The sequence below is a fragment of the Citrus sinensis genome, chromosome 7, assembly GCF_022201045.2.
Source record: "Citrus sinensis cultivar Valencia sweet orange chromosome 7, DVS_A1.0, whole genome shotgun sequence".
In the NCBI taxonomy this organism is placed as follows: Eukaryota; Viridiplantae; Streptophyta; class Magnoliopsida; order Sapindales; family Rutaceae; genus Citrus; species Citrus sinensis.
The window spans coordinates 5,778,084-5,802,368 of NC_068562.1; the positions used below are offsets into that span (position 1 = coordinate 5,778,084).

Sequence of the window (24,285 nt, forward strand, 5' to 3'; positions counted from 1 at the left end):
TCGCAACCCTTCAATATCATTACAGAACCTTTTTCTTTTTGTGATCATAATTCTATTATTATTTCAAATTACGTAAAGCGATAAATATGAATTCGATTAAACCGAAATATATTTACAAATTATGAATCCCTATTTATTTTTTAATCCCCATTTATGACATAATTAATTTTGTAGATAAAATCAAAGTAATTTTGAAACAATGAAGAAGTAATAATAATTTTATTAAGAAAAAGTTTTTTTATAATTTAATTAAATTTATTCTAAATAATAGTAAAACTTAATTAAATTTTACTGTAATCTTATGCCCTTTTTTACAATTTCATAAAAGAAAAAGATATGAAAATGAAAAGTGGGTTTCTTAAGAATTTTGAAGGGAGGTTAGAGGATTCACCAACAAATTTATGGAACAAAAAAAAAAGCCCATAAAATATCGGTTTGTGTGGGGAACCTCTCTTGTTGTTTGAAATAATATTATTTTGTATGTTTGTTGTTACCACTGTTATTTTAAGTGAGCAACTACTATATATATGTTTTATTAGGGTATTACTATGTTGGAGATGCTCTAAACTAAATCATTTCCTAGAGCCATTGGATTTAAAGTTGAAATGAGTATTAGTTGTTTCAACTTTAGATGCAATAGCTGCAATGGATGCTTTAAGTTAGAGCATAACCAACATAACTGGACTTTTTTTTTTATTATTATTTTGGTGAATAAAATAAGTAATTAAAGACTGATCTATTTGTTAATGGAATTTTAGGGTCCGGCTATGGTACCCTGTGACTCCATACTCCCACTTTTTTTTAATTTTCTTATTAGCTATTATGAACCATCAGATTCAACATAAAAATAATTTAATGGCTTAGATGGATTTAATAGGTTATTAACTCTACAATCCTACTGCTTGCTTGCACATTAAAAAATGATAAAATTTCAATATTTTGACACATAACTATAAATCATTTTAAATTTTTACACTTAAGTCCATTACCTAGTTTGATACTTATTTTAAATTTTTACACTTTTTCTCTCCCTCCCCTCTCTCTCATTTCTGTGCACTTCCCTTCATTTTCTCACTTCCCAAACACCCCTTATAAAATAGATTTTTTAAGATTTTATTATCTTAAAGAATTATATTTTGTTACATGATAAAATAACTTTAATGGGTGAAAAGTAAAAATTAAAAGATAAAACTATTTGAACCCATAAATGTATTCGTTATATGAAGATAGTTTAGAAATAAATAATTTTAAATGCAAATGTATTTGAATTTTGAAGAGTAATTTTAAGGGTTAGAGTAATGAGCTAATTGCAATTTTTCATTACATTGGAATGAACATGTAACTGAAAAATGGAGTAAGGAGCTAATTGCAAGTTGCCAATAGCAAAAGACAAAAAGTGAGGGTATGGTATCAAGGCCACCATAGCCGGACCCTTACTGGAATTTTATCCATCAATTGGACAGGTTGCTGCTACTCTTCTAATGAGAAATCTACTAATGATTTTGCATGCCATGGTCAAATAATCATCACACTTTAAAGATAAATGAGAATTGAGAAGCACTTCAGCTTCATATGCATGTCATTTTTTGGTTTTAATCTAAAACACTCACTCTGGTCAAATAATCACACTATAAAGATAAATGAAAATGACTAATGAGAATTAAGAAGCACTTCATCTTCATATGCACGGTATTTTTTTTATTTTAATCCAAAACACTCACTTTGGTCAAATAATCACACCATAAAGATAAATGAGAATGACTAATTAAAATTGAGAATCACTTCAGCTTCATTTGCACGCCCATTTTTTTATTTTAATCCAAAACACTCACTCTCTCTCTCTTTTATTTTCTCTTTTAAGAATTGGCTATTTCTCTTTACATAATCTGAAAGAAGGGGTCTTCTTTCTTTCAGTCACTCAGTTTGTTCATTTAAGGCAACCTAAATTAAAGAAAACGGAAGTTAAAGGGAGAGCTTGCAGAGCCAACAGAAACTTCAAATCATCAAGCACTACCATTTCTGAAGAAGACTTGGACATGAGAAAAGGTCCATGGACTGTTGAAGAAGATTTTAAACTTATTAATTACATTGTTACTCATGGTGAAGGCCGATGGAACCGCCTTGCTCGCTGTGCAGGTAATTTTTTTCTATTTTCTTTCTTTTTCTTTTTTAATAAAATCCCCTAGTTCTGTCGAGATAATTCTCTGGTGAAATAAAATAAAATAAACAATAATAATAATAGCGGAGGAAAATTTGACAAGCTGATGATTGAAGTCATCAACTTGTTCGCGTCATGTTTCTATCTCCATGTCTTTTCTTGGAGTAAAATGGGCTTTTCGTTTTTTCTTAATGAAAGAGAAAGATCCTTATCATGCATAATCGAAACGGCGAAGTTTTTGCTTCCTTTCCCCTTTTGTCTTTTGAGTGTTTTTCTTTTTCAAGAACTTTTACCTATTCGAAGCAAAATTTAAAAGCTGCATGTTTAGCGTAAAAAAGAGAAATTGTATTAGCTAGCTTCGTTTTTGTGTTTATTACTATGAAGTTGATGATATTGATATATATGATGAGATGATAAGATGCAAGTTGATTTATTAAATAAAAAGAGCATATGTGTTGTGGAAAGTCCTTAAGCCAAAAACACTTCTCATGAAAAGCAAATTTCCAATCCACGAAAATTTTCTTTGACAACTTTACCAAGAGAAAGAAAATTATATCTAAGCCAAATTCAATGGAACAGGCCTCAAAAGAACTGGAAAGAGCTGCAGATTAAGGTGGTTGAATTATTTACGACCCGATGTTCGACTTGGAAAGATCACTCTTGAAGAACAGCTTCTGATTCTAGAGCTTCATTCTCGATGGGGAAACAGGTGAGTAAATTAAATTAATATTCATTTTAATGAACTTCACAAAGTTTTTTCATCTGGGTTACTTGTTTGTATACCCTAATGATTATAAATTTGACGACAAATAATTTGTTTAAATACATATACATATGCATATTAGGTGGTCGAAACTTGCTCAACACTTGCCGGGTAGAACTGATAATGAGATAAAGAATTATTGGAGGACCCGAGTTCAAAAGCAGGCAAAACAACTTAAATGTGACGTGAACAGCAAGCAATTCAAAGACACCGTGCGTTATTTATGGATGCCAAGATTGATTGAAAGAATTCAAGCCAACAAATCCTCCCCAGTCGCAACTACACCAGAATTGGACTCGGCGGCCCCGGCCGGAACGGCCACCCCAATCGCAACTACGGCAGCCACCGCCGGCAGCTTCACCACTGCCCCCATTGATGGGGGCACGGGGCAAATGGTCATGCAACCATTGGATTGTTCATCAACGACACAGCCTGAATCTGAATCAAGTTCCAAGTCAACGACACAGTCTGAATCAGGTTCCAACTCATCAGGTTCCGACTCAACGACACAGTCTGAATCAGGTTCCAACTAAATGAGTAGCAATATATGCCCATACATTTTCCACTTGTATGCTCTATTAACAAAAGTCAAAATAACATAATAATGCGAACACGAGGAAATCTATGGGAATGAATATTTTGATTCGTGTGCGGCTGTGCGTTCTCTCATTCATTGCAAGTAAATAAGCCCTTCACAAAGTTTCAATTAATGATACGATTTTCATGCGTATGAATTATGCCACTTTTTTTTGTTCTTTCTTATAATGTAGTTTAATCACATGACGCGCAATAACATGTGTAGGATCTGATCAGTTTCATTTCAATGAGTTGCGCGACAGACTTAATATGATACTGATGTTAATACATGTTGTATGATTATTTATTTATTTAATTAATTAATATTGGACTCCATAATTTAAGCATTAAAAAAAATTATTAGTTGTTCAAAAAAGTAGTATAACCTAGCTTGGACAACGTTCTCTGTACGATCATACAGATTACAGTACAAACTTGCAGGCAACAACCTTAAGTCTCCTAAGTCTTATTTCAATAACTTTTGGGAACAATACTGCGAAGATTGGGCCATGATGCCACAACACTGAAACTTCAACGTACAGCAAGCACATCAAAAATCGCTGTGTCAAATTCTGAAACTTCCTCTTTTTGCCCGTTAGTCATCATTACTTGGGTGCTATTTTTTATCAAACAGCTTTTTACGATCATCGGCTCCTCCTCCCTCGTTTGACTCTCCAAAGGCAATTACTTTAGAAGATTCTCCAATATCTGGATTTCGATTCCTTATTTGCTTTCTTCTCACTTTTAAGTCTTTAATTAGCTTTATTGCTTCTCTTTTCCAAAGCTACTCATAAACTCAAATCAAATGCTAAGCTATTTTTTTCACATTTGAGGCGATCCCACCACACTTGCACGTAACCCCAATGACCTAGAAAGAAAAATTACGGAAATTTATTCCACTATTAAATTCGTGGTGGGTGTTCATGAATGACAATGATGAGATGTACTTAAAAGAGTTAGCTTTTTCAGCTTACATATCGTTCAAATTAATTATTATCCCATCCAATTAAAGTAAGATTAACATATAAGAAACTGATAAGAGAGTAAAAACATGGCGGCCGGCAAAAATATTTATCTTTTTGTAAATTTTAAAATTTTATTTGATAACTCCACTTTTTTTTCCTTAAAATTTCTTAAAATTGACTAACACATATATTATGAGTGCCCCCTTTTTTTTCGTGTGGACTATATAAAGTCAACAATAACATTTGATAACTTTGACAAGGTATATAATATTGATTATATATACAATTTATTTATTGTTCTCAAATCACTTATGGAAAGAAAATTTGATAACCTAAACAAATCTTGGATGGTTGGTTTGCATTTCATTATTATTATTTTTTTGAAGTTTTGTGGCCCATGTATAATTATATAATTGTGTAAGAGATGTACATGTTAAGAGTTAAACAAAAGATAAAAAGATAAAATATCATTGAGGGAGAACACTCTTGCATGTTGGTCGTGGTTTTTTATGTTATTAAAAAGCAACAACGCCATGCATTCAATATGTATATATATATAGTAGCCAATAGAGGGACTTATTAGATGATATTATTATCATATCGTTTTTTAATATCCTACGCACGTACGTTTGATAGATAATAGTAGACAAACACTAAGTTACATGAAATGTAACTTAAGAGTTCTTATAATAATAATAATAATAATAATAATACACATTGTATAAGCACATATTTTACATATTACTATTAGACCAACCAACGAACTACACTCGTCTAACCAAAATAGACTTTTCCCACGCAAGTAAAAATATTCAAATCAAAAGGTTTGTCTGTGGCGTGACAGAAGCATATGTGATGTCCAGTAGCAATGGGTGAAAGTGCAAGATTTGCGAAGACGATGAAAGCTCCCACCTAATAAAGCAAAAGAAAATGACATCCATTGAAAATTGCAAAAGCAAATAAAGCCATATATGTGAGATGCCCATGCTTGGCTATTGCCCCTTGGACTTGTGAAAATATAAAGATAAATGGGAATGACTAATGAGAAATGACTAATGAGAATTGAGGGGCACTTCACCTTCATACACATGCCGTTTTCATTTTTAATGGATATAATTCATATTGCCTGTGTTGTTGTTGTTGTATAAGAAACCCCATCTAAGACAACAAACATCCAACTACCCCCCAACAAAATAATATCTACGCATTTGCTAATTGCTGTTAAACATTGCTTTCTTTGACCCACCGTGAAACAGAGAGAGAAAGAAAGGAGGGACAACAAAAGGGTTGATGGTAATTGTGTTTCAGCTTAAATAAATAAATAATAATAATAAAAGGGTTTTAAATTAAAATAATGAACATTGGTGGAGGTATCCCAAGTGATTAAACAAAGTATATACCAAGCGTGCAGCCCCCTTTTGCGGTGTGGAGCCGTATTAATGGAAATGAACAAAGTCTGGGATCGTCCATTAATCGATTAACACCTCTATAAATGGGGGTCGATCTCTTTTAGGATTAAAAGGAAAAAAAAAAGTAGCGAATAAATAAAAGAAATTTTCTCCGAACGATGATTTGAAGTTGGGTTTGAAATCTGAAGACTGAAGATTGCGTTTGCTTTTGCTCTTCGTAATTAATTGGTTCTTTTAGCGGCCATCTTTTGCAAATACCAAACAGTAAGCTAGTCAACTTTTTTTTTTTTTTTGTCTGAATCACGATGTGGTCTTGAGTATGCCCCAATTATGGGTAAAGTACTAGGCAAAGTGGTGACTCCATACGAAAGTGAGACTTGAACCCCTTAACTCTTTAAGGAGTGAGACTAAGGAATCACTCACACCGATCAACTTTAGTTTAGTCAACTTTTTTTTTCCCCTCTTTTCCTCCTCCTTGTTTTATTACGGTCAATCTCAAATACTGAAAAAAATGTTTATACTTTCTGAAAAGATCCATAGTAAGTTTTGAAGAAAATGTTGTGCGACACAGATCCTGAAATTAATGGATGTCTATAAAATATTACGGCCATCATAGTTTTCAAATTAAAAAAAGAAAAAGAAAAACTCAAGTTTTATTATTCGTAACTTACAACGACTTAAAATTAGTTATTCAAATTGAAAATTAGATTAATCAGTGTTGTCAAACGCTTGGAAATTTTGGGCGATTAATTTCAGATTCTGCGGCAAGTTGAAAATAATGCATCTAACCTAACTACTAAGAATATTGATAATTTCACTTTTTTGCACTATGATTAAAAAACGACCACAGCTAGCACCCATCTCTTAGTCTTTCCCTCATCGAGTTTCAACATTTCAAAGTAGAAACTTCAAGTATCAGCCCCCGGTGCCCGTAGATTCATTCTTTTCAGCATCAGGGTGGGTTATGTATACATAAATTATTGAATCTTAATGTGACACGTGACCTCCTCTCGATAATACATTAACAATTCAAGATTAAATTTAAACGCGTTTTGGTTTAGTGACACAGAGAAATTTGTCCACTACTGTACAATTTAATTATTAGATTATGACCAATAACTCCTTTCCTTTCTCCGCATATTGAAAAAGGGATGTCGTTAATTATTTATATTGTGATGCAACTTACACGAACCCAATAATGATTGATCTAAGATTATATTTACTGAACTATGTGGGTTTACGGGTACAACTTTTGTATTGATATAAATTACATAATAATGTAACTTATCTAAGTCCGTTAAAAAAAAATCAAGGCAGTAAGATTGATAAAGATGGCGTATTATTTTTATTTTGTATTGATTTTGACATACATGCCGCTATCATCTAAATTGTTAAACATATTATCATAATTTACTTACTTTAAACGGAAACTAAAACTATTAATCTTTATTTCCTCATTTTTGGTCACAATTATATTTAATTCTGTAATCCACGAAATGTAAATTATTGCTAACAAGAAATCTATCAATCAAGTATTTGAAGTCGACACGATTTTTTTTTTCCTTTTTCGCACCCGAAAGAAAAGGAAAATCAAATTTGCATACGATATCTGTCTTCAATGGATTGGTGAAACAATGTATCCCATAAAGCTTAAAAATAAAACTATTTTGTTATTAACAATGACAAAACGTGTCCAAGTTCATAAGAAAACTCTATAACCTATTTGCGAAAAAAATAAAATCCCAAAATCGCCATCGTCCATCCATATGTATAAAATATATATAGATAACGAAAGATAAACAACTCAAAATCTATCAACCCCACTTTGAGAAAATAATAAATAGCTGATTGTGATAACAAAAATAAAAAATTATTAGAAACAAAATTATCATAGAAGTTTGGATTTATCGCGAGACATGTCATGTCAATGGACGTATAATTTTCAGAGCTTTCATTTCATGCATCTTTAGGTTTTGTCAAGGTCAACCTTTATAAACATATTATAAAAGGCACCCGGCAATTAATTGGATCCACTAATAAATCTTATTTTTGGGTGGAATTTCTTCATTGGATTCGCATCAATTGCCTTCATTCAACTTTTAACCAAACAAATTTCTAGACACGAATCTTTTTTTTGGGTATCAACAGTGTTTCCACTGATCTCGTTGAATCACACAATCATCCTCATTCTCCAGAAAGAATAGATAAGTCAGCGATTTATCAAGAAAAAAAATACCATGATACCAATTGGCACTTCAAAACAAAAATTATTCGAATGCCGATTTGGTTTGGTTAATTTAATTATTTTTTTTGTGGGTGATGCGAATTCAAAATAGACCAAATTAATCAAGAACCGCTCATTTCGGTCGTTCCACACTTCCGTTATTATTATTATTTTTCATAATTCGTGTTAGGTCAAGGTCAAGCCCGCCCCGTCGGTGGTCCCATCTTACCATGAAAGTTATAGTAGAATAAAGGGACTCCAATTAGCCAAAATATTCTGCCCAATAAAAACGCCGAAATGATTGCCCAAACACATAGTCAGTCTCACTTTCTTCGTGTACTTGTATCCTGCATTTTCTGCGGACAGAAAATAGTCTGTGGATATATTTAAAAAATTATGTGTTTGTTTTTGAATTCGTTAAATCTATTTGTTATTTTCCTGTATTAAATATTTTTAAATTATTTTTTATTTTAAAAAATCTCAAGTTATATTTATTTTATTCAAAATTTGGGGAAAAAATAGAAGCGAATTGATAAAATCTTTTTGGTCTTCTTCATAAAAATAAGAGATAAATTGAGATTTTTAAAAGTAAGGAATCAATTTATAAGAAGGATAATCAAAATTTAATCATTTTAAATTATTAATTTTTTTTTATCTTATATTATGAAATACCTTGTCTGTCCAACTTAATTTCCAAGGGCTCGACGAAATGGTCTCCTAAGTGTTTTATTAACGAGTGATTATTTAAATTTTATTGGGAGTCATCTAGAAAATAAAATAGAATGAAAATTTCTGCTTGTTGATTTGAAAATCGGTCACATATATGACCAAGGAAATTCGTTTGGGCAGTGGTGCCAAATTAATATAATTTGATTGATACAATTTTTGAGTTATTTATAACCATTATTAGGTTGATCCAAGTTAATGTAACTTTTAATATTTGGTGATTTGTTAATTTGGTATAAAATACCGTGCATGCAAGTACGTTCCAGTTCATTTTTCTACAGCATAAGTAGATGCAAAATTCTTTGGAATTGGAGATGGTGAATTGGCGATCACATGGTGGCCCCTGGCCATAAATCTGCTGCCATTATGGATCGATGCAGAAAATGAGTTGTTTTCGCATAGAATAATACTTCAAACAATTTCTTTTTCTTAAGCATTCATCTGCCATTATAATTCGAATTTTCGAAACTGATAAAATTTTGAGGGTCGAGAAAATTGGAACCATGGGATCACGAGTTCGTGTTCCACATTCTTCATAATTGGAAGTTTGCACGAAATTTTCTCATCAATTTAAGGTTTCAAGATTTGGGACCATAACAGAGGACAACTTCACGAGCTCATTTTCAGCACTCTCTTTTAGTTTTTCTTTGTTTTGATAATGTAGATGAAATAACCAACAAAGTGTTGCAGTAGAGTCCCCTTAAGTGGCTTGACTGAGTTTGTTCTCCAGTTCGAACCGCAAGGAAGTCGTTTTTGTTAGGAGAACTTGTGTCTCCCGATTCGAGCGGAAACTTGTAATCTGAGTTGTAGTGCGTGCTTAAAACAAAAAAAAAATATTTAATTTGATAGACGATTGAAATTTGAAGAGGGAACCCCCAATAATTCAAGGTCCTCCGTTAGTTTAATTGTCATTCGGACAAACAATTGAAACACGTGTGACGGGCAGTCATGTTTGAAATCATACGCTGCCTTTTGTTGTGAGTAATGGCACATAAAAAACTACGTAATAATAAATGCATTAATGCAACTATATAAAGAAGAGATAAGTTATCTACGTCATGATTCTTAAAAAAAAAAAAGAGTTACGTATGTGATGTTATAATTCGACAATTATTATAGCATATCACTTTCTAAAATTTGTTGTATTGAAAGTGTTTCTAGCAATGTCCTAAAAACAATATATAAAACTTGCCACAAAATGGATTAAAAAAAAAAAGAAATCAATATACAAAAAAGCACTGTTTAACTAATAAAAAATTTCGTGGTACACAAAATTTAGAGTTTAAACTTTGTTGCCATGAGTGGGTGGTAGCGACCAATAGTTTAATATGACGGTGGGGGTAGTGACTAATAATTTAACATAATATTTTTCAAGTGTAAGGTTTTTAGTTGTAACCATCCTAATTATTTATTAATAGAACTAATTAAATGTAGTAAACTAGTCCACCTAAATTGATATATTATACATATATGTATGTTGGCCTGAATTTGAATCGTGTGGAGGTGCAAATAAAAAAAAATTGATTGAATTTCGTCCATCTTATTTCAATATATATATAAATTAATTAATAACACTAATAGTTTTCAACTAAAATAATATAAAAAATAAGGGTCAGGCTACAGTGTAACTGTGGTATCGTGCCACAGTTGTACCAGTCGTTAGATCCACTTAAATGAGTGAGGTCCATTTAAATAAGTGAAAATCTAACAGTTTGGTACAACTGTGGCACGGTACCACAGTTACACCACAGTTTTATCCAAAAAATAAATTTATTTTAAGTAAATTATAAATTTTTACCCTCGACTCACATCCAAATCTCCGACGCCGCCAGCGCGAGGGCCAGCCACCGTTAACCCACTGAAACAGTAAATGCAACTTCCGGAAAAATAAACGAATAAAAGAAAAAGAAAGGGACTAACCGACTAACAAAATCCGAACAATAAAAATAGACGCTTTTTTAAAACAAAACAGAATTTCATGCTGACACCTCACAAACAAAATTCATAGCTCACAAGGTTCACACCACCCAAAAGCGGAGCGTACATCTTCGTCTTCCCGTCTCTCTCTCTAAGGCTAACTCTAAAACCATATTTCTCATTTCCCGATGGACACCTAGTAGTTATAGCAGCGGCAAGCATTATTAGGGGGGACTTTTTCGACCTTCATGTCTCAAGACGAAGTCGTTTCTCAAACGTTTCGCGCTCTTATCGAAAGCGCGGACCGCAAGTTCGCCAGAGTCCGCGACCTTCCTTTGTACGGCCACCGATCCCAAAACCAACACTACTTCCAGAAGGTGTTCAAAGCTTACATGCGCTTATGGAAGTACCAGCAAGAGAACCGGGCTAAGCTCGTTGCCTCCGGTCTGAACCGGTGGGAGATTGGCGAGATCGCCAGCCGGATCGGGCAGCTGTACTTCAACCAGTACATGAGGACGAGCGAGGCCAGGTTTATTGTTGAGGCTTATGTGTTTTACGAGGCCATTTTGAGTAGGAAATATTTCGAGGGAGCGAAAGTTAAGCAACTGGGAGTTAGGTTTAAGGAGCTGAGGTTTTATGCTCGGTTTTTGCTGGTTTCTTTGATTTTAAACCGGACTGAGATGGTCAAGTTTCTCGTCGACCGCTTCAGGGACTTGGTCGATGATTGCAACGCCAATTTTCGGGTAAATTCAAGCTTCAATTTTTAATTTTGCTTTCTTTTGAAGTGTTAATAGCTCTGTTTGTTGGCTGTGAAAGATGTACAGGAATTATATAATGGATAAAAAGTTTTAAATCGATTTTTTTTTTTTAGATTGTTGTTACTAAACAAGTATAAGGTTGAGTTTTTATTTTTATTTTTGGCGGATTTAAGTTTTGCTACTGCACAAATTACTTTTTTTGTTTTTCTTTTTGTTTTCCCCTTTTTTCAAATTGAAAATACGATGATAAGAGAAAGGGATGAATGGTTCAGTTTTGCTTCCCACCTGGTTTTTTCTGCTATCCTTGAGGAAGTAAATTGAGTATTAGAAACACCGAGGAGGCTCTAAATTATTAGTTCTAACAATTATATTATCTCTGATGGGTGTTTCGGTAAATGGATTTGCACGTTGCTTTATGTTTATATATTTTTTTATTCTTTTCCTAAAACTTAAGGTTTTAAATCTTCTACCACTCAAATATTCTGTAGCTGATTGATTTTGTTCTGAGGTTTCTTTTACTTTTTTTTTTTAAAAAATATTTTTTTTCCCTTTTTGTGGAGCTTACCATGTATAATTTTTTTATTAAATACCATTTTTATGGTGATATCATTGATTTCACTTAGAGATAGAATTGCATTTGACGATTGTATATTTGAAGGAAGGTGGCAAATCAGACTCAGATCAGAATCCAAGAAAGTACTTTTCTACTCTGTAATGAAATTGGCAGAAGGAAGTTTGGCCTACATTTTTATTTAGGAGAAACTGACTGGGCCCAAAACGTTTGACTCAAGTTGTTAATTATGATATTTCAAATTCTATATTTTTTTGATTGCTAACACTGTTAAGTAACTTACTGACAAGATGGTCTGGCAATGTTTAGAGAAAGAGTGTGTGTGCAAGGAGAGTTCTTTTGATCTAACATCTAATGAGATGTAAACCTGACAGGCCAAAAGCTTATTGGAATTGGATGCTCCAATGGCCATTTCTCACTCTTTATGTTCTCTTCAAGTAGCATATATCACCTGCACCAAATGATTCAGAGAACCTTTAACAGATTATGTCTGGAAGACTAGAACAATAGATTTGGTTCACCCGCTTTGATTGATTTTGTTCCCTTTGGTTGTTATAATTGTCTCCATCAATTGCTATGTGGGAATTGTTGATTGGAAATTGCGAGAGGAGGTTTATATGTTACTTTCATGATTTGCAAGTAAATGTAATCAAAAGCGTACAGCAGTATAGAAGCATAAATTTTTGCTTTTCTATTTCTCATAATTAAGCATGCAAATCATTATAGGTGAAAATCAATCAAAACTTATCATGACAAAGTTTGAGGAATGCTATAATTTCATGCTTTCTTGACTTTGTCATCCAGTAGTAACGTTTGTCAAGATGCAACCAGGGTTACTTGGGTTTTTTCTTTGTAGGAAACAAACTTCAAAGAATGGAAGATAGTGGTTCAAGAAATTGTCCGCTTTACTAAAGTTGACACGGCCTTTGCATATATCAGGCCATTGCGTTATTGTGCTATGTTTGATTCTCATGCAGCTTCTCTTCCATATGTGGCACGTTTCCACGCCAAGAAGGTTTTGAAATTTAAGGATGCAATCTTGACAAGCTATCACCGAAATGAGGTAATTCTTTTCCCCTCTTTAACTAGATTGTTGCTTGTCATAATTTTAGAACATTTGGTGTTTAATATTGGCAGTATTCTCTGCAGGGAGAAATCTAACTTAGTTGTAAATGTGTTTCCATTTTCAGGTTAAATTTGCTGAACTTACTTTGGACACTTATAGAATGTTGCAATGTTTGGAATGGGAGCCAACCGGATCTTTTTACCAAAAGCGCCCTGTTCTACCCAATGATCATTCTGGTGCTTCAATTGATCATTCAGGGACCTCTGGAGTTATAGATATAAACTTTGTGGCAGATATGACTGATCCAAGCTTACCTCCAAATCCTAGGAAGGCTGTTCTTTATCGCCCGTCTGCGACACATTTGTTAGCGGTGAGTTTTCAAGCCATTATATTGAATATAATGCAGTTAACATGGTCTGTTATGTAAACTAGTTAGCTTGCTTCTGCATTTGATTGAAAACGTTTTTGGTGGTCTATCTGCTTGCATCTGTAGATCTTCTGTCGTATATATGTCATAGAGATATTAATATTTTTTTTTGGGAATAAAAAGCCTGATTCCTTTCTCAACATTGTGCATATGGATCTTGTAGCAACGTTTGCACTGTAATGGTTTTCTTCTACACAGCATGTGTCTTTTGTCTGTGTGTTGTAAAGATCTGGATCTAGTTTTCTATATAGGATGTGTGCAGTGCGCACTTAAATCATTCTTTCAGTTTCTTGCAGTCTTTGGTATGGATATGTAATTATTAAGGTTAATATTTGATTAATGATGCATTGACAGGTTATTGCAACCGTCTGTGAGGAGCTCCCTCCAGAGAGCATTATGTTATTATATCTATCGTCTTCAGGTCTTTTTTGCTTCCATTTTTCTTGTTTAAAGTTCAACCAAGTTATATTTTCCTTGATTTCCCACTTTTTGTCCTTGTCATCTCAATTATCCATTCTACAGGGAAGGCTGGTCATAGTAATGTTCCTCAGGGGGAACATTCTGGAGGATCAAGGAAATCTTCAAGCAGCAAAATTGTTTCTCGGATCTCCCAGAAACAAAATAGCTCTATACCTGAATATCATGTAAATGGCAAGAAAGAGTCAAGTGACTGCTATGAAAATTATCTGTGGTTGGGTCCTCGAGGAAATGGGGGTAGGCACCTACAGTTAGTTTATGTCATATCTAGTCTGTGTTGTGAGGGTTTGTGTTTGGTTTCACTTTTGTTCTTGCCCATTGTTTACTTTCTCTTATGCTTCAATTTCAAATAGCTTTTTATAGTTCTTTTCCTTTGTTATATGGTTTTACTGGGTTTGCAGATCGAAATAACCTCTACCCAGGTGATATACTTCCTTTTACGCGGAGACCATTATTCTTGATTGTTGATAGTGACATCAGCCATGCATTCAAGGCAGGTTTGTCATAACTTGTTCTCGCTTTTCGGGCAATTTCGATTCTGTCTACAATTATATATAGTTTATGTAGAATATTCAGCTGTCATACACTGTACTATGATTATACTAGACTGATTCATGACTTGTTCTGCTGTAACTGCTGAGTTAGATATGTATGCTTACATGCAAATGCAGCTGCTACCCTTTCTCTCTATATTTCTTTCTGAATCTGAAACATCTTTGAAGAATTAATTTGCTAGGATAAGATATCATGAAAATCTGAATAAGAAAAAAGGCTCACAAGGATGTGAGTTCCAGTTATTCTTCTATTCAAGGCCATGATTCTTTTTCTGCTTGGAGTTTTTTGCCTTTTGTTACTTTAGAGTGGTTCAAGGATAAAGAATTATACAGGAGTTCAATTGTGATTGCCCTAGTTTCACTTTTTTTATGCATTTGAATTTTCAAACTTATGGTTAAAAAGTTCCTAAATATAGATTAGCTTACAACAAAAAAATGAGTTCATCTCTATATTTTATCTTGTTTTCTTTTCCCTCAAGCCGGGGTCAATTTGGTAATTGGAATTGAGGTGCTATGACTTAAAAGCTGAAACTGCTATGAAAAAAGGTTCTAGCTCCTAAATAGAAGTTGATTGTGTTTGGTAAATTTGAGTTTTAAATATATTTTTGACAAAACTAGTAAAGATATAAGTTTTTGTGAACTAATTGTTGGATAAAATCACCTTGGCTTAAAAGCCACTGCTGCAAGTGTTAACCAAACACTTTGCAGCTGTTGCTGTCTGACAGCAGTGCCAAACAGACCCTTAGTTTACTAGAAGTAACCTGAACGGGTGGTTTTGATAAAGTGAGAACTCAGGAGGAGGAGCATAGCCAGACCTCTCGAGATTCGAATTATGTGGAGCGCTAAAAATACCTGTTATGTGTTCTTGTGAGTGGTTGAACATATCTTGGTTGGTTGTGGGACTTCTTGGTTACCTTAATAATGGTTCAACGCAAATCAATTAAGAGAGATAGGATTGGACAATTAATGGATGCTCTCTCGTAATATATTTATAAACATATGTAATATGTAGCAAGATTTAACATTATATTTTTGTTATTGATTGAACCATCTTGAATTAATAAATTGGCATGTAGTGACCATTAGTTCTAAGGATTGCATGACGCTATTGACCTCACTATTAAGTTGTTTCTAAATGCAATTCTAACTACCAGTAAAGTCATATTTGAATGCCATTCTCTGCTGAGTGTATATTGCAAGGCAAAATTATTCATGGTTTTGCAAAACTTGTCGGAATTTCTGATTTCCTTTTTCTTTTTCTTTCTGTTGTTTCCTTCATCTTTGGCCTTTGAAATCTTAATTAATCTGTACATTTCCTTGCGTTTGGCTTTTGAATGATTCCAGGTCATACACGGTGCAGAAAAGGGAGAAACTGCTGCTCTGCTGCTTTCACCTTTGAGGCCAGCATTTAAGGATCCGTCGAGTGCTGATACAACACAATATGGAAGTCAGTTTACATTTTTCTTGACTGCTCCTCTACAAGCTTTCTGTCAAATGGTTGGCATTTCCTCATCAGATGCTAATGTTGTAAGTCAATAGCAAAATGTTCTGATCCTCCCAATGGTTTATTGTATAAACAATTACTCTTATTTCCTTGTGCTTTTATGTTCTAGGACATTTACAATGACGCAGAAAGTATACTCTCCACTTCTTTCTCTGAATGGGAAGTTCTTCTCTGTACATCCACCAGCTTGGATTTGGTCTGGGCACAAGTTCTGTCTGATCCATTTCTACGGCGGGTTATTCTTAGGTAAAGAACTTTATGACTTAAGCAGAATGGTTGTATCTGATTGGTTAATTATATGTTTTGCGTCCAATGGAAAGATGGATTCCACTTTGGAACAAGTGTAGAGCTTAAGTGATGGGACTGCTGGGTATTGCAGGAAGAAACGGCTAAGGGCTTTTGTCTGAATGAGATTGATAGTCTGTTAGTACTCTTGCTTATATTTTGGCTGTTTAGTTATTATATTCTTATAAAATATGATCTGTTTTGTCTTCAGATTTATACTTTGCCGCTGTGTGTTTTTTCACTTCTTCCCTCCAGAAGCCAGTGAGGAATATCTGCCTGTCTGCCTGCCCCAACTTCCCAGCTGTTTCTCTCCAAAGTCGGATGTTGTGCAATCCTGTGTTCGGCGGCTTGCTAATCACCTGGGAGTTGCCGACTATTTCCACTTGAGTGACGCATGATTAGGACCATAAATGTCTTGCAAAAATCTGTATGATATGCTGCAACCATATGGTGGTCAAGTTTTATTTAGTTTAACAGTATTTATAGGCCCTTGGAAGTTGGACCAGTTGGCATTTCTGGGTAAGTCGGTGGGATATAAGGTGACAAAACTACTCTGTTAAAATTAGGCAATAGGTCCTGCATGGTTGCTGCTGCTTATTTTATTGCTAGTGCAACCTCACTGATTCTTGAGTCTGGAATCTGACACCGTATGGTTTGCCTTGCTGATTAGACGAGGGTGTTTGATAATTTTAAGGGCTTGTTTGAGCATTTCGGGTTAGTTGTTCAGGGAGCTCTTGGTGTACGAGATTGTTATTTCCCGTGTTAAGTTAAGAGTTGTATGCATTAGTACCAATTTTTTTGTACCTCTGTAAAGGAAAATTAGGTAGTCGAAATGAAATGTATTCTTTTTCCTCTCTTGACTGCTCGGCCTGCATTGTGTCGTCTTTTCTGAAAGAAGACGCTGAACAGACAAGGTGTAAAACTGTAAATGATTATTGTTCATGCGGTTTTGGTAGCTGTAACCATTTCACTTTAGAAACGGAAAGTTTCTTTCTAAGAGATCAGAATTGTATTTTCTATTTGAATTCTATTTGCATCTGAACTTAATAAAAATTGCGCCAGACTGGTTTTTTGGAAGAAAGTTCCCAGTACACTGTCATTTTGCATTGGATAATGGTTTTGATCATTGAATAGAAAAATTTCTGCGATGAAACCTGTTGAAACTTTAATTATTGGCTTATTGCTGTTGTTTTATATTATTGTTTTGTTTTAATGGGGGGGAATGATATTTCAGTCAAGAAACTTGTAAACTCGCAATTATATGAAAATGCCACTATTTCCTTCTATATATAAAAATTAAACCAAAAATATTTAAAATTTAATTGAAAATCTAATTGAATGCAATACGTTAAATATTAGTAATTATTGTTTCTGCAAAGTTTTATTTTTTTATGACACGGTGATACTGGAACTACTAATTAATTAATTAGAGTGAACTTGAAGCAATCAAATTAATTAGACATAACGTGCTGGAAAAGAATCACAAGTCTCAGGAAAAATATTGACGAAAAGTCAAAACAGGGCAAATAAAGAAACAAGTATTTGTCAGCGGATCCTTTACTTTCTCATAATTCCACATATGGTTATTATTAGTTTATTATTTCAAGAATTGTAAAATATTAAATGACTATAAAAAGTAGGCTTTTGCTACCTTACATTACATGTAAGGTACAGCCTCTCACAAGGATGGTGGGTTCAAGTGAGATCCATATCTGAGTTTGTGAGAGACTGTACCTTACATGCAACGTAAGGTAGCAGCTTCCAACTAAAAAATATTGTTCTCTTTCATTTTACTGTAAGTTTGTAAAACTTTTTATTTTACTTCTTTTCGCTTAAAATTATTAATTGACTATTAAAATATTAATTTTATCTTTTATAGTAAAATACATAAAAAATTAATAAAAATTATATTTCTTATAATAATTTGATATTTCACAATTCTGTAAGTAGCGAAACAATAATAAACCATTCCGTATATATTTTTCAAACGACTCCTCAAGAAACCGACTTCCGCCCGCTCTGGCTTCTCCAACACCGACACGTATTAGTGAGTTAGACCTCCTTAACAGTAGGCAATACTTAAAAAACTCAAAAACTCTTTACTTCCTTCTATAACCAATAGGAATCGAGTAACTAGCACTGACGATCCGCGTCATCATTCTAAAATCACATCGTGACCATCCACTTAACCCAAGAAAACACATCTTACGCCTTCTCACGCCGTCAGATTTCGTACAAGAAAAACACACGGATAGCGCATCGCGACCGTCCAATCCCGTGATCCCATTCACCTTTCTTCATTCTATATAAACGCCTTAACCGCTACCTTTTTCAGTTTTTAAAGCAAATTTTTAGAGAGAGAAATTGAGTGGAAGAGTTGAAGAAACTCAGAGGTACGTCCTTTTGTTTTTTGTTAATTAGGTTTTTTTTTTTGTTTATTTAGAAAAAAACAAATCTTGTGATTTTGCCGTGTCATCATTCTTATCGTGTTGGCTTTCTCCTCTTACCGGCGAATTTGTCAATTTAGGGTTTTTGATTTTGACTTATTCTTGAAATCGCTTGTGTAATCCGTAGGGTTGTCGTTTATTTAAGATCTGATCAAGAATTGGTTTAAATTAAGCGGTGATTGTAATCTGTACAGATGGCCCGTACCAAGCAAACTGCACGTAAGTCAACCGGAGGAAAGGCTCCTAGGAAGCAACTTGCTACCAAGGTTTGTTTCATTTCACTATTCTTCGCTTAATTATGTTTGTTTCTTTCAGTATGTTAAAAGATTTATGTTGTGAATTTGTTTTACAGGCCGCCCGTAAGTCTGCGCCCACCACCGGTGGTGTTAAGAAGCCTCATCGTTACCGTCCTGGAACCGTCGCCCTTCGGTTCGTTCTCTAATTTAAATCTCCGTTGTATAGCTTTAGTTGTTCTTGTCTAATTTTTGTGGGTAATTTTGTACAGAGAAATTCGCAAGTACCAGAAGAGTACCGAGCTGCTTATCAGGAAACTCCCATTCCAGAGACTTGTTCGTGAAATTGCTCAGGACTTTAAGGTACCTTATTATCGTTTTGATTGTTATCTTTAAATTGAGTTCCCAAGATTTCTTGATAGACGGTTAATAGCTATTTTGTTGTCTGTTTTGCAGACTGATCTGCGTTTCCAGAGCCATGCAGTACTGGCCCTGCAGGAGGCAGCGGAGGCTTACCTTGTTGGTCTCTTCGAGGACACTAACCTCTGCGCCATTCATGCAAAGCGTGTCACTATTATGCCCAAGGACATACAGCTTGCCCGTAGGATCCGTGGCGAGCGTGCTTAAGCGTAATTGCTGCTTGCTTCAATTGAATGACTGGAAGGGAAGGGGGAAGTTGTAATGTGTTAATTTGTACGTGGGGGTTGGTGGGGGTAGATAGGGGTAGGATTCCAGTAGTTATTAGAATATGGCTTTTGTCATCATCTGGGTTTGTTTTTGGTGGTGTTTTATAATGTCTATTTGTTGATGATGGGGATTTTAATTCGCCATAAGAGACTGGCTTTTATGTGTTCTTTTGGATACCTGTTGCCACAATAGTGGTGGTGTTGAACATCTCTATTATTTTGCTTCTAATCTAAGTTTAGTTTGTTATTTATTTTTCTTTTATGAAATTGATTCAATGTTTTTGTTGAATAATAAAAAAAAATATTGATGTTTCTTCACCATTTCATTGAACTCAATTGTAATGGTGTGGTATTATTGAAGTCAGAGTGACTGAGTTCTGGACCCAGATTATCAAAACTGTGAGATTGGAAATTCTGAGCAAGACTATGCAAATTCACAATGAAGCCACTCTTAACTTAGATTATCAAAGACTGTGAGATTGTAATTTCTGAGCAAGACTTTGCAAATTCACAATGAAATTGGAGCTTCCTACGCAACTGTTCGATTCGTGGACAGATTTCTTTTAGCCCTGCACTCTCACCTCTTATTTATAATAACTGATTATGTAATTTGATTTTTAATTTTTTGGATACCCATTACTAGATAGTGAAATGATATGACGGAGTTTTCTTTTCAATAAATGGTTAATATTAATTTTGGTGGGCTTACGTGAAGTAGGTCGCCTTGAATGGCCAGATTGGTTCTGGTAGGCTCGTAGCTGCTAGGTAGGGGTTAGGATTTTCTCTTTAATCTTTTTTTTTCCTTAAAAGATTTAATTTTGATGACTTATTTCACCTAGATTATTAAGAGCAAAAAGGTAGGAGAAAACATGTTCGTTAATTTAACGCCATATTGTGGCCTAATTTATATTTGAGCAGGTGATTTGTGGCATATTATTTCTCTACATTTGCATGCCAAAGCTAAATGCTTGCTGAATATTTTCGAAAGCCTGTTGGCAGAATATAAAAGGCATTAAGGAGGTATTTGAGGGCAGAAACGGAACTTAATTATTTTATCTCTTTTGAGCTGGACTATTGGCACCCCTCTAAGAATTCTTTATCACTAGTATTCCACTTAATGCCTAAATTACCCCTTGTTTCTAATTTATTAATTTTTCGATTTCCTAATATTTTCTCACTACTAAAATTATTTTAGAGTCTTATTATATTAATCTCCACACAAAATTTATGAGGGTGATAAACTTCTTAATACAAATTAGTGAATTAGATTCAATATCTTTAGAATTATGATGCAAAAAGTTTTAGTATGATTATGAAGCAAATCCGAATGAAAAATTGTGGAAAAGATAAAAAAGAAAACACCAAGATTCAAACAATTCATTAAAAAAATACCAAGATATATTAGCCTTTTATAATTTGTTTGATGATGAGTTACAAATTTAAGAAGTTGGAAAGGGGATAACAGAAGATACTGGAACTAATGAGGTGGAATTAGAGCATACTAAAGGAAGTCATTAGAATTATGCAGGATGCTGTGTGACTATCATCAATGAGCAGTTAGAAGAAACCAAATATGAGATCATTGTAGTTGAAGCTGAGTAATTAAATTTCATTGTTGATATACGGTTTTTATTTCCTCGGCTAAAATGTCCCTTCTTATAAAGCAAAGAACAATCGATATTGTACTATAATTTGCTTGGCAAATTGTGGATTTGTTATAAACTTATAATGAATAGAATATGTTAATTAATGAATAAAACAAAAATACAGATGATTTTTTATGGGAAGAAAATAAAAAAAAGTTTGAAGAGGGATAAAATATTAAAATAGATGAATTGATAATTATTTTTGTCTTTAAATATAATTGTAATAGAAAAAGGGTTTTAAGGGAATTTTGGAGGGTTGCTAATAGTCTCTCTCTCTCTCTCTCTCTTTATTTATGAATACTGATCAAAATTGGACCTCGATTTGCGGCATATTAAACCTATAACAGGGATTAGGGTTGTTTCCAGGCATATATAGTGTTCCCCTTAGACCATGAAAACACAGAGACATTTGGGGAAGGACTCGGCGGGACCCTGTTAATTTGATTGGTGTCCTCTGTCCTCACTCAGTAATACTTTAAAGAGAAATAATGATATCCCTGCCTTTGCCAGAGTGTTAATCAAAACCACCTGGGAGGCGCCCATGCTTTGCAATAGCTATTTCCATCAAACTTATCTTAAACGTATCCTTTTCCCGCCCATACTTCGAATACTCAGCACTCCTGACAGTTGCGGTAACTTTACTCCTCACTCATCCAATTGTCTAATCCGGCTATTTTCAACTCAATATGTGTTCGTAAACAATGCGAAGATCAGTGCTTTGTCTCGTGCTGGCAAAATATCTGCTGCGCGCCAACTGTTCGATCAAATGACTACAAAAGATGTCATTACATGGAATGCCATCATCACTGGCTATTGGCAGAACGGGTTTCTTCAAGAATCAAAGAATTTGTTTCAATCAATGCCTGTTAAGAACATAGTCTCTTGGAATTGCATGATAGCTGGCTGCATCGACAATGACAGGATTGACGATGCCTTCGACTACTTTCAAGCAATGCCCGAGAGAAATACTGCCACTTATAACGCAATGATTTCAGGTTTTCTAAAACATGGTCGCTTAGAGGAAGCTACCAGGCTCTTTGAGCAGATGCCCAGGAGGAATGTGATCTCTTATACTGCAATGCTTGACGGTTTTATGAAGAAAGGAGAGGTTGATAAGGCTAGGGCTTTGTCTGATTACATGTCATTTAAAAATGTCGTTTCTTGGACGGTGATGATTACCGGGTACGTGAAGAACGAGAGGTTTTGTGAAGCGAGAGAATTGTTTTATCGGATGCCGGATTATGACAAAAATGTTTTTGTGGTCACCTCTATGATCACGGGTTTCTGTAAAGTGGGGATGCTGGAGAATGCTAGACTTTTGTTTGAAAGAATTCAGCCTAAAGATTGTGTGTCTTTTAATGCAATGATTGCTGGTACGCATCCATTGTTAGCCCAATTTTGGAAGTAACTGCAGAGGTCTTAGAACTGGTTTTATATTTTGTAATCATGGTTCATGAAGGTCTTTAAATTACTCAAATGGGAAAGTTGATATGCTAGTTGTTGTTGCCGTTATACTTTGTAGGTTATGCGCAAAATGGTGTTGCTGAAGAAGCATTGAGGTTATTTTCGGGGATGATTAAAATGGATATGCAACCAGATGACGCGACTCTTGTTTCAGTTTTCACTGCCTGTTCTGCTCTTCAATTGCTGAACGAAGGACGACAAAGTCATGTTCTCGTTATAAGAAATGGGTTTGAAGCAAATGTGTCTGTTTGTAATGCTGTTATTACGATGTACAGCAGATGTGGGGGCATCCTTGATTCTGAACTAGCTTTTAGACAAATACACAGTCCTAATCTTGTTTCGTGGAATACAATTATTGCAGCATTTGCGCAACATGGCCACTATGAGAAAGCTCTTATTTTCTTCAGCCAGATGGGATTGAATGGCTTTGATCCAGATGGGATTACTTTTCTTAGTTTATTGTCTGCTTGTGGTCATGCAGGCAAGGTGAACGAGAGCATGGATTTGTTTGAATTGATGGTAAAAGTTTATGGAATTATCCCTAGCTCTGAACACTATACTTGCTTAGTTGATATATTGAGTCGAGCAGGGCAGTTGGAGAAGGCCTGGCAGATAACGCAAGGCATGCCATTTGAAGCAGATACAGGAGTCTGGGGTTCGCTTCTTGCCGCATGTGTCATTAATTTAAATGTGGAATTAGGGGAACTAGCAGCTAAGAAAATGAGGGAATTGGATCCTCAGAATTCTGCAGTTTATGTTATGTTATCCAACTTATATGCTGCAGCTGGCATGTGGAGAGATGTGACAAGAGTGCGGCTTCTAATGAAAGAGCAAGGAGTTACTAAGCAATGTGCTTATAGTTGGATTGAAATTGGTAACAAAGTGCATTATTTCTTGGGAGGTGACATGTCTCATCCATGTATTGATAAGATTCATTTGGAACTTAAGAGGGCTAGTGTACAAATGAAGTCCGTGGATGATTTTGTAGAAATTGCTACCTCATGGAGCTCTTTTGATTAACATATAACTTATTTGATATTAGTGGGCTCCTGGTGGAAAAGTAATATTTGTTAGGAGTGACTAAAACTAGTTCAGCTTAACACAGAGGAAATGCTTGACAGGAGGGAAACGCGGAGGTTGATGTGGTCTCTGATAACAATTAATGCACAGGCATTATCAAGGTGAAGCATGATTCTGTAAAAGATGAATGAAAAATGCTGTAATTCTGAACTTCCTGGAACACAAGTGCTATCCTGAGACAATGATGTTCGAGAACATGGACCCTGGACTTGATGTATTTGTGTTGTTGCATCAAAACGAACCTCAAAGAATCATTGCATCTGCTGAACCGCATCAGACTTAAGCGCCTGTTTGAGACTGGGTACAGACATTGTAGCTGCTATTGTTGGCTGATACTCTTTTAACGGCG

General features: G+C 34.6%; 4 protein-coding genes across 5 annotated transcripts; all 4 read left to right on the forward strand.

Annotated features, from left to right (window-relative positions):
* The first annotated feature begins 1,870 nt into the window (after positions 1–1,870).
* On the forward strand, positions 1,871–3,647 carry LOC102607289 (transcription factor MYB108-like). Its single transcript, XM_052443994.1, has 4 exons — positions 1,871–2,136; positions 2,738–2,867; positions 3,004–3,398; positions 3,444–3,647. Exons 1-4 carry the CDS (start codon positions 2,037–2,039, stop codon positions 3,452–3,454), a joined length of 636 nt encoding a protein of 211 aa, XP_052299954.1. The 5' UTR covers positions 1,871–2,036; the 3' UTR covers positions 3,455–3,647.
* Positions 3,648–10,758: 7,111 nt separating this feature from the next.
* LOC102625006 (uncharacterized) lies at positions 10,759–17,379 on the forward strand. Of its 2 annotated transcripts, XM_006466203.4 has the most exons (9): positions 10,762–11,481; positions 12,924–13,130; positions 13,258–13,503; positions 13,915–13,981; positions 14,083–14,274; positions 14,439–14,530; positions 15,936–16,118; positions 16,205–16,341; positions 16,592–17,379. In XM_006466203.4, the coding sequence occupies exons 1-9, from the start codon at positions 10,987–10,989 to the stop codon at positions 16,776–16,778; spliced, it is 1,806 nt and encodes a 601-aa protein (XP_006466266.2). In that variant the 5' UTR covers positions 10,762–10,986; the 3' UTR covers positions 16,779–17,379. The 2 variants fall into 2 exon arrangements, 1 of the variants encoding a protein (XP_006466266.2); XR_008056502.1 differs by lacking the exon at positions 16,592–17,379 and having other exon boundaries at positions 10,759–11,481; positions 14,439–14,534.
* A 1,272-nt stretch (positions 17,380–18,651) lies between these two features.
* LOC102624717 (histone H3.3) lies at positions 18,652–19,997 on the forward strand. Its single transcript, XM_006466202.4, has 5 exons — positions 18,652–18,773; positions 19,022–19,093; positions 19,180–19,256; positions 19,333–19,423; positions 19,517–19,997. The coding sequence occupies exons 2-5, from the start codon at positions 19,022–19,024 to the stop codon at positions 19,685–19,687; spliced, it is 411 nt and encodes a 136-aa protein (XP_006466265.1). The 5' UTR covers positions 18,652–18,773; the 3' UTR covers positions 19,688–19,997.
* A 1,626-nt stretch (positions 19,998–21,623) lies between these two features.
* Positions 21,624–23,894, forward strand: LOC102624358 (pentatricopeptide repeat-containing protein At4g02750-like). Its single transcript, XM_006466201.4, has 2 exons — positions 21,624–22,765; positions 22,915–23,894. The coding sequence occupies exons 1-2, from the start codon at positions 21,934–21,936 to the stop codon at positions 23,874–23,876; spliced, it is 1,794 nt and encodes a 597-aa protein (XP_006466264.2). The 5' UTR covers positions 21,624–21,933; the 3' UTR covers positions 23,877–23,894.
* The last annotated feature ends 391 nt before the right edge of the window (positions 23,895–24,285 follow it).

What these genes read in the sequence shown, in the direction of transcription:
- LOC102624358 (XM_006466201.4), top strand. Translation starts at nt 21,934, where the DNA reads ATGCTTTGCAATAGCTATTTCCATCAAACTTATCTTAAACGTATCCTT. An exon ending in TTTTAATGCAATGATTGCTG is followed by an intron (nt 22,766 to 22,914) that starts GTACGCATCCAT and finishes TATACTTTGTAG; the next exon opens with GTTATGCGCAAAATGGTGTT.
- LOC102625006 (XM_006466203.4), top strand. Translation starts at nt 10,987, where the DNA reads ATGTCTCAAGACGAAGTCGTTTCTCAAACGTTTCGCGCTCTTATCGAA. An exon ending in CAAGCTATCACCGAAATGAG is followed by an intron (nt 13,131 to 13,257) that starts GTAATTCTTTTC and finishes TTCCATTTTCAG; the next exon opens with GTTAAATTTGCTGAACTTAC. An exon ending in CTACGGCGGGTTATTCTTAG is followed by an intron (nt 16,342 to 16,591) that starts GTAAAGAACTTT and finishes TTTTGTCTTCAG; the next exon opens with ATTTATACTTTGCCGCTGTG.
- LOC102624717 (XM_006466202.4), top strand. Translation starts at nt 19,022, where the DNA reads ATGGCCCGTACCAAGCAAACTGCACGTAAGTCAACCGGAGGAAAGGCT. An exon ending in CCTGGAACCGTCGCCCTTCG is followed by an intron (nt 19,257 to 19,332) that starts GTTCGTTCTCTA and finishes AATTTTGTACAG; the next exon opens with AGAAATTCGCAAGTACCAGA. An exon ending in AAATTGCTCAGGACTTTAAG is followed by an intron (nt 19,424 to 19,516) that starts GTACCTTATTAT and finishes TCTGTTTTGCAG; the next exon opens with ACTGATCTGCGTTTCCAGAG.
- LOC102607289 (XM_052443994.1), top strand. Translation starts at nt 2,037, where the DNA reads ATGAGAAAAGGTCCATGGACTGTTGAAGAAGATTTTAAACTTATTAAT. An exon ending in CCGCCTTGCTCGCTGTGCAG is followed by an intron (nt 2,137 to 2,737) that starts GTAATTTTTTTC and finishes TCAATGGAACAG; the next exon opens with GCCTCAAAAGAACTGGAAAG. An exon ending in CATTCTCGATGGGGAAACAG is followed by an intron (nt 2,868 to 3,003) that starts GTGAGTAAATTA and finishes TATGCATATTAG; the next exon opens with GTGGTCGAAACTTGCTCAAC.